The 9,699-nt window shown below is 37.6% G+C and overlaps 1 protein-coding gene across 1 annotated transcript in view; it reads left to right on the top strand.

Annotated features, from left to right (window-relative positions):
- The first annotated feature begins 6 nt into the window (after nucleotides 1-6).
- Polb (DNA polymerase beta) overlaps nucleotides 7-9,699 on the top strand; it is a 32,519-nt gene continuing 22,826 nt past the window's right edge. The window contains exons 1-4 of the mRNA XM_010617093.2: nucleotides 7-234; nucleotides 512-569; nucleotides 5,698-5,764; nucleotides 8,406-8,480. Coding sequence (XP_010615395.1) covers nucleotides 174-234; nucleotides 512-569; nucleotides 5,698-5,764; nucleotides 8,406-8,480 — 261 coding nt within the window. The 5' untranslated portion in view covers nucleotides 7-173. The remainder of the gene's footprint in view (nucleotides 235-511; nucleotides 570-5,697; nucleotides 5,765-8,405; nucleotides 8,481-9,699) is intronic.

The following is a 9,699-nucleotide window of genomic DNA, read 5'->3' as shown; positions in this document are numbered from 1 at the left end:
TGACGTCACAGCGCCGCGCCGCGCCTCCTGTCAGAGGCGGCCATTGTTTGGGGTCGCGCTTCCCTTTCACTCCCTTGGCTGCTCCCCTTCCTCAAGTCCGAGTCCCTTGGTACTATTGGGAGAGGGGGTCGGGCCCAGGTGCTGGACGCCTGGGGTCCTCCGTGCGGGCCGCTATGAGTAAACGGAAGGCGCCGCAGGAGACGCTCAACGGGGGAATCACCGACATGCTCATGGGTGAGTCCCGGCCGTCCCGCCGGTTTCCTTCACCCTTCAGTCCGCGGCCAGCCTGCTTCTATCCAGACTGACCAGGGGAAGGTCAGCCCCTTTCAGCGCGTTGCCTTCCGCGGTGTCTGCCTTGGTTGCCTGATCGTAGTCCTCTGGGCCTCCTGATCACCGCCGGCGCCGCCTTTGGTCTGGCTTGGGAGAATCCGGTGGGCATCCCCTCGAGGGAATCCAGTTCTCGTGTGTTTACTCATGGTTCTTGCTCACCCAATCCTCATTGCCTTTTCAGAACTCGCAAACTTTGAGAAGAACGTGAGCCAGGCTATCCACAAGTACAACGCTTACAGGTGGGACAGTGTGGCATTGGCTGGTAGCGTGCGTTCTGGGATGCCCTTGTTTTGTGTGGCAGGTAACAGGGTTGAGGGTACAGTAGATATTTGGGCCATCTTCAGGACAGCTAAAACTCGTTGGTGCTGTATTTGACATTTCCAGGAGTTTGATAGAGCTCTGTAGGATCAATTCAGATAAGCTCCCATATTAATGGATATAACCTATATATTTTTCCCACCATCAAACGTGACTGTCTGGAAATGCACTGTGATTTTAAGCGGGAATGAAAGACAGATGAGGTCTGTACTGTGAAATAATGTGGTTCAAGGCAACATCTGGTTGGCCGCTGGCTGATTTTGTCACATTCATGGGATCACATTTTTGTTTACCACCAGAGTCCTCAGGACAGACTTTTCCTAGCCATAGTGCCCGCATCCACCTTCATCTGCTTGTTAACCTGTCAAAATATGCAAGGGACAAAATTTTACGAGCTCAGGAACTCTTTAAAGTAAAACAAAAGCAATCTTAACTTCCTTTAGCTAGATGCTTATCTCTTTTCTTGAGTTAGTTTTCTGGGTAATCTGTTTCATGTGTGGACTTTCTCATCTATAGTCATTCCTTATGTTATTGTAGTATAATTTTTATCCCACCATCTCTGAAAATTCATCTAGATCTGATCTTACCGCACTCTCAGTGGCATTCACTACATCAGTGTTTCTCTTGACTCCTGTGATAGTACTCCTTCTTCCCTCTTGTCTTGTTGGTATTTCCAGAAGTCTGCCTATGGCCCTCTTCTCTCCCTTTCACTCCCTTTCTTGGCTTACCATGTATTCAAGTAGCTTACCACCTGAATACCGCTTCTATCAGTGACTCCAAAGTTGTGTTTCATTGGGCTTCTCCAGAGCTTTTCCCTTCCCGCTAAACATATTTCAAAACTGATTGTACTTCCTCCATCCATTATTTTCTGTGACTTCCTATATAAAGTAATTGAACTATCATCCATATATTGGTAATCTGGAAGTTAGGGAGATAGTCAACCCTGTATCTGTTTGGGTCATAGCAGTCTTCTGACATAAGGTGTTTGGTCTTGAAGGAGCTCATCAGGCATTAATGAGCAGAAAAGCAGTCTAGACAAAGGAAGCAAAATACCAAGGCATTGAGACGTGAAGCTGGTAAATCATTTTGCTTAAAGGTTTGGCATGAATAGGAAATAAACCCAGAAATGCGAATGATACCCTACTACCTGGCATGTTGCTTCCCTCCCCTGTATATGTTATTGTTGGTTGTGGCCCAACAGACTTTTGACTAATCCTGTCATTCTTCCGCTTTAATTAAATATTTTCTCTTTACCTTGATAAAGCTCAAATACATTGTGGCATAGGAGCCCCCTTCCCTTTACTGTGGTACTAGAGATTGAACCCAGGGCATCACACATGCTAGGCAGGTGCTCAGTGGCTGAGCTTCAGTTTTATTTTGATACAGGATTTTACTAAGTTGTCCAAGCTGGCCTCTAACTTGGAGTTCTCTTGCCTCAGCTTCCCAGGTAGCTGGGCTTGTGGGTGTGTACCATCACACTCAACTCAAAAAGTACTTTCATCATCTAATTTTTCTTCCTTGTCAGGCTCTGTCCCATAGTGCCACTTACCTGGACCAACTTGCTTTTCCTGAAATAGCTTCCATAAACTGCCTTCAGCTTGCTTCTTAGCCTGTGAATATATCCTTTCCAAACTCATCATCAGTCATGTACTAACAGAGCAGTTGAAATCCAAATCTATTTGTTTACATGTGCTAGAAATATAATACAAATCCATGGTTCCAAAGATTACTCAGTGTTTATATTTTAGACTTACCTGAATTGTTGCTTTTTTTAAAAATCAGTACATGTTTGTAGTTCATAATGTTTACATTCCTTGTGGGGAATTGGTACATGTACATATAGTTGTATTATCTTAATTCTTTTTTCATCCCCTTTCCCTTCCCTCTCCCCTCTCTGCAACCATCTCTTGACACACACCTCCTTGGTATATGTTTGCAGTATATATTTATATTTCTTAGTGGAGTTCGTACATGTACATAATATATTTTAATTTCTTTTTTCACCCCATCCCTCTTCTCCCACTACTCCTCCATCTCTCATCCCTTTCTCATTTGAGAAAGATTTATCTTCCTACTTCCTATTGTCTATCTTGTATTTTGCTCTTTATTTATATGTTGGTTTTCTCACGTAAAAGAAACCATTCAATATTTGAATGTGTGTATCTGTTTTATTTCACTTAACATTATAGTCTTAAGGTGCACCCATTTTCCTACAAACAATTCAAGTTCATCTTTTTTTTATTGCAGTTAGTGCTCCATCATTTATAAATAACACATTTTCTTTATCCATTCATCTGTTGATGGACATACAGGCTGCTTCCAAGATTTAGCTATTTCAGTTGTGCAAACCTGAGTATCACTATAACTCTTTTGAGTATCTCTTAACTCTTTTGGGAAGCTACCTAAAGGGGAGTAGCTGGGTCAAATGCAATTTCTAGTTTTAGTGCTTTGAGGAAACACCACAACGCTGATTTCCATAGTTGTTGTAAAAGGGCTCCATTTCCCCCCACAGCCTCTCCAGCATTTGTCATTATTTGATTGTTGCTGTCCATTCTTTCTGGAGTAAGGTGAAATCTCAGTGTTTAAGTTGCATTTCTCAAATGCCAGAGATGATGTGCATTTCTTTATGTATTCATTGGCCATTTGTACTTCTGTGAAGTGTCTATTCATTTTAGTTGCACATTTTTTATTGTATCTTTTGAGAGGTTTATTTATTTTTAGTTCTTCATATATTCTAGATATGAGTCCCCTGATGAATAACTGGGCAAAAAGTTCTTTTCCATTCTGTAGGTTGTCTTTTCACTCTTTTGGTTGTTTCTTTTGCTGTGCAGAAGTGTTTTAATTTGATATGGTCCTATTTGTTGATTCTCAGTACTATTTCCTGATCAACCAAGGTTCTGTTCAGAAGGTCCTTGCCCAAACTTTTGACTTCAAGTTTTGCTTGTTTTGTCTTCCAAAGGGTTAAGTGTTTGTATTTCAATATTTAGTTCTTTGATCTATTTTTATTTTAGTTTAGTACATGGTGAGAGACATGGGTATAGATTCAATCTTCTGCATGTAGATAGGTAGCTTTCCCAACACCTTTTACTGAAGAGACTATCTTTCCTTCAGTGTATGTTTTTGGCCTCTTTGTCAAAGATGTAATAGTTGAATGTGCTTGGGTTATTTCTGCCTTCTCTATTTTGTTGGATATTTTTCCATTTTCTGGTGTCTCCTTGGATTTCCTTTTCATAGTACTGTAGTTTTCATTGTAGAGGTATTTTATTTCTTTAATTATGTTAACTCCTAAATATTTAATTTTTCTTGATGCTATTGTGAATGGTGCTTCTTCATTATTAGTGTACAGGAACACTATTGACTTTTTTTCTTTTAGGCAGGGTCTCACTATGTATCCCAGGCTAGTCTCAAACTCACGGTGATCCTCCTGCTTCACTTTCCCAAAGCACTATTGATTTTTGTGCATTGATTTTATATCCTACATTACTGAATTTGGTTATTAATTTAAGAGTCTTTTGTTAGATTTTTCTGGGTCTTCTGTGTAGAGGATCGTGTCATCTGCAAATACTAATTTGACTTCTTTTCCTGTACATATCCCTTTTTATTTCTTTTTCTTGCCTAATGGCTTATTATGTTTCAGCCACTATGTTGAACAGGTGTGATAGTGGGCATCCTTGTCCTGTTCTGATTTTAGAGTGAAAGTTTTCAGTTTTTCCCTTTTTAATATGATGTTGGCAGTAGATTATTCATAAATGGCTTTTATCAGATTAAGGTAAGTTCCTTCTGTACCTGTTTTCTTTGTTTTTCATCATGAGAGGATATTTGATTTTGTCAGAAAGCTTTTTCTGTCCATTGAGATGACTGTGTCCTTGCTTCTGTTGGTGGTAAGTTACATTTATAGATGAGCATATGTTGTGCAAATGTATGATCTCTGGGATGAAGCCTGCCTAGTCATTGTGTATGATCTTTTTGATGATTTATTGCATTCTATTTGCAAAATCTTCTTGAGGGTTTTTGCATTATATTCCCTAAAGAGCTTAGTGTATAGTTCTCTTTCCTGTATGGTTTTGGAATTAGGGTAATCATAGCTTCCAGGAATGACTTTAGGAGTACTTCTTCCTTTTCAATTTCACTTAAAAGCTTGGGGAGTGTTGGTGCTAGATCTCCTTTGAAGTTTTTATAGAATTCAGCAGTGAATCTGTCTGGACCTGGGCTTTCTTAGTTGTCAGGTTATTTATTACTGCTTCAATTTCATTGCCTGGATTATTTAGGGTTTTTACATCTTGGTTCAGTTTTGGTAATTCATATATATCTAGGAATCCATCCATTTCTTCTGAATTCTCCAATTTATTGGTTTGTAGATTTGCAGAGTAATTGTTAATAATCTTTTTTTGTTTTAGTAGTGTCTGTTGTGATTTGACCTTTTTCATGTCTTTTTGGTTTTTTGAGACAAGGTCTCACTGTGTAGTTCAGGCTGGCCTTGAACTCACTATGTAGCCCAGACTGGCCTCAAACTCGCAGCACCTGCCTCAGCCTCCCTAGTGCTGGGATTATCGGTGTGTGCCACCAAGTCTGACTGATTGGCTAAGGGTTTGTCTATTCTATTTATTCTTTTGAAGAACCAACTCTTCAGTTCATTGACTCTGTATTTTTTTGTCTCAATTTCATTGATTTATTCTTGATTTTTTTAATTTCTTTCCTTGTAGAAGCTTTGGGTTTGGATTGTTCTTGTTTTTCTAGGACCTTGAGGTGTATCATTAAGTTATTTGTGCTGGCTCTGTTTTTGTGATGTGGGAATTCTCAGCTATAAACTTCCCTTTTAGGACTGCTTTCATTGAGTCCCATAAGTTCTAATACCTGTAGTAGCATTGTCATTTAGGTATAGAGAGGAACTTCAAGATACTTTTAAGAGTTAATATAGGAGGTGGACTTTCATCTGTCTAAGTTTTAAGTTTTATGTGAAAATGGAAAATTAGTTATCTTAGTATATAGATACCAATTGAAGAAAAGTAAGGCCTTGATGGACTTAATTTGTTTTTATTTTTCTTATAGAAAAGCAGCATCAGTTATAGCAAAGTACCCACAGAAAATCAAGAGTGGAGCAGAAGCCAAGAAATTGGTAGGTTTAGTGGTACTTTGAAGGGTTCACGTATGCGAATTTTCTGGGTTTCCATAAAACTAAACTCATTTTTCTGACTCACACAAAGGCATGGTTCACTGTTTCTAATATCTTGGAGTAAAACTAATTCTGTATGAAGCATACTTTCTAATTCAAATGCTTTTATTTGGTGGGAAGGTGGGTTAACATTTTTAAAACTTTATGTAATCAAAGCTTTTTTCTCTACTTTGCCCTGGATGAGTGTAGTCACTCTCACATTGAATTTCACCTTGAATGTGGGTCCTTAAGAAGACCTTGGTGTCCAAAAGTGATACTAGCATGTGTGATGCTTTTTTTTTGGTACCGGGGATTGAAACTCGAGTCCTTGCCTTTGCAAGGCAGGCCACCGAACTGCTGAGCTAAATCCCTGGCCCAACATGTGTGATTCTTAGCTAGCATTCTTTGCTTCCCGATTGTAAGAACTTAGGAGAGTTAGTGTCTCTTAAAAGCCTTCACCTGCCAATAAGCCCATGATTAAGCCCGTTCATGTTTTGGCAGTTAGTTCTGTTCTTTGAGACACTACTAATAGGGCCTCATGGGAATTACAAAGAACAGACATTTACTAGTAGTGTCATGGTTTCTAGAGGGTTACATCTCCTAGTAGTTTGTAACAATGTCACTGAGAACGTCTGTCTAATAATAGATGTTCTTCTGCGGAAATCCTACCACATGATCCAGAACTGCTCATATTTGTTGCAAATGGCCTCCTTATTCATTATAGAAACATTTCTGAAAAGCTCTGATAATCTTCATATCTGAGCTCATAGTATTTCCTTAGTAGTAATACAAAAGTACCTGAGACTACTTTTATATTAGACTTAATATAAAAATTCATCATTATCCCTTTCACTGTTATTTGAATAATCACAGATGATCTATGTAGTCCATATGAGGGCTCTGTAGTAATTCCAGAAATCTGAAAAAAAAAAATTTCTAGATGCCTGCCTTTTCTTTCTTAATGGTAGGTATAAGAAATAGGTTGGGTCTGAATTGCTTGAGGTCAGTATTTTATGGAGTAAAATTTATTGTGATGCTTGATGTCAGTATGTTATAGAATAAAATTGTTAACACTGCAATAAATTACCTTTCTTTTTTATCTGATATAGGAAATGAAAAGCTTGAGTAGTTTCCCTTTTCTAATTCCTATAAACCTGTTGGTCATTTCTGCTTAGTAATTGCTCTTTTCCAAATTTGAATATTCACTTAGTAGTTTTAGGTCATTAAACATAAAATAAACCCAGAACATAGAAGGGAATGTAGGGCCATGCGATAGTAGGAAGTAAGTAGCACATGTCTTATCGCATGTTGAAGCTGTAACTAAAAAGGACCAACATGAAAAAAAGTTCAACTTCACTAATAATTAAAGTTGGAGAGTAAAACATGATAGTGCCTATTGAATTATCCAATATATTATAATACAAAGAGTGGACAAAGACATAAAAAAACACTTATTTACTGCTGATGAACAGGTTCACTGTTACAGCTCTTCTGAAAGCTAACTTGATAAAATGTTTATGTCCTTTGAAACAGCACAACAAAGATCTGTTGGTTCATAACTTTTGAGGACCTACATGCCAGGCATTAGGGATAATGCAGTGAATGGAGTCAGGCCCTCTGCCCTTTAGAGCTTACATTTGGGAGTGCTGCTGTCCAGCATGGCAACCACGACCCACCGCATTTGGTTGCTGAGTTCTTGAAATGAGGCCAGTGTAATTGAAAATTTTAAAATTTTAATTCCACTTCCATTGTCACATGTGCCTGCTGTGCTGTGTTGGACTATGCAGTTATGCAGCAGTGGTTCTCAAAGTGTGGTGCCCAGAACAGCAGCACCTGGGAATTTAGAAGGGCAAATCTGTGACCTCGTCCCCTTCCTCCTGACAGAGTGGTTGGTCTCCTCCCCAGGTGATGCTGATGCATGCAGAAACTTAAGAAACTCTGCTTGAAGGGAAGTTTGTGGGACCAGGGATGTAGCTCAGTGGTTCCGCCACCTGCCTCACAAGTGCATCATCTGGAGTTTGATCCCCGGCACCAAAAACAAAACAAAACAAAACAGTTTGTTATGCCGCCGTTAACATTATCAAATAATTGGAAACCATCTAAGTATCCACTTGTAGAGTGTTAGGTAAATTATACATTTATACAGTGATATACTATGTAGCCATTAAAATACTGTAGTTACATTTATTAATGTGAAATTTTGTTGTTAATGTATTTAGAAAACATATATAAGTATGTGTATTTATAAGTAGAAAAGAGCTCAGTATGTAGCAGGTATTAGGGGATAAGGCTACAGGTGATATTAATTTTCAGATCAATAAGATTGACAGGTGATTTAATATTCTTTATATAATTTTCTAATTTTTTCTACACCAAAAGTTAATTTTAAATAAGCCAGAGTCATTTATTTTATTAAAGTTTCTCTTTTGTCTGTCATTTAAGCATTTTGCCTCTAGGAGAGTTTGCTGCTGGGGTTCAGATTTCTGTGCCCTTTGTCTTAAGACTTGTCAGATGATCATTTGTTTTCATTTTTTACTTTGTATTTTTTAGTTATTTGGTAAATGTTATAGTTGTTTGACTTTTGTACTTTTAATTTTCTTTATAGCCTGGAGTCGGAACAAAAATTGCTGAAAAAATTGATGAGTTTTTAGCAACTGGAAAATTGCGTAAACTGGAAAAGGTAAAATTTAACTTATTTGTTTCCTTATATGATCGAAGTATCTTTCTTTATGACAACTGTTGTGTGTCAGAATGATTGATGTCATGCAGTCTAGTGAGACTCAGAAGGAAAAGATATTCTAAAAATATTGCTCTATAAGTATTGCTCTATAAAATTTTTATGTATTAGTTTGGCATAGTGTTATGTTGCTATAGTTCCAGCTATATTTAGGAGACTGAGTGGGAGGATTACTTTGGATCATGAATTTGAAACCAGGATTGGTAATGTGACAAGACACTATCTAAAACAAAAAATTGTGCTCATGCACACACGCACACTCATACTCACACACTTTTCCCCTACTTTATGTGACATTTAAATGACAGCGTTGATGGTAGTGTTGGCTCTTCATTTTCAGTACCATTCAGAAGAGATTGTAAATTATAACTTTGACTACAAGATCATCATCATGTAGAATTTCTAGGCTTAAATTCTCCCAAGCATTTTTATGACTTTATTTCACCCTAATGTCTTTTATGAATAGTACTTTTAAAAGTATTTGGAAATTGAAAATGCAGGGTGGATGTTGAATGTTCTCACCATAAAAATAACTATGAGAGGTGATGAATTTGTTAATTAGCTGGATTCAACCATTCTACAACATATGTGTACTTCAAAATGTATTGTAATGATAAATATACATATATGTATATATGTATTTTTTTTTCCTTTTTATTGAGGTTATTGGTACAATCTAGGTATATAATACAATTACATTCATCATTGGGATTCTGTACCTTTACATGATAGGTCTTGATTCTCATTTTTCCCCTTGTCCCTGCCCTCCCTTCACCCCCTCCTCCCCTCCCCATTTACAAACACTTTATTTCCATTTTTTCAGTTTCTCATATTTTTTTCCTCTTCCTTATTACCTTTCCCCCACCCTTCCCACTTTCCTTACACCTTTAGCCCTTTACTTCCTATTTCACATTATTAATTGTCTCATTAGGATCCTGTGTACTATTATAGTTTTTCACACCAAAGAAACTATTCGGTATTTCAGTTAAAGAAATCTCTGTATGAACATTAAAAATAGGGAATCCTAAAATAAAACTAAAAAGCAAAGTAAAAGAGAAAAGGCAATGATGTAACATCAAAATAATCCTTAATTCTGGAGATGAAAATGGTCCCTGAACATATTGAAATTGCTTCTTGCTCTTATAGTCTTATCTTATTCTTT

The sequence above is a fragment of the Fukomys damarensis genome, unplaced genomic scaffold (assembly GCF_012274545.1).
Source record: "Fukomys damarensis isolate Sample0158 unplaced genomic scaffold, DMR_v1.0_HiC HiC_scaffold_18, whole genome shotgun sequence".
Classification (NCBI taxonomy): domain Eukaryota; kingdom Metazoa; phylum Chordata; class Mammalia; order Rodentia; family Bathyergidae; genus Fukomys; species Fukomys damarensis.
Note: the sequence above shows the minus strand (reverse complement) of the source record. Positions and strands in the feature narration are given on the sequence as shown.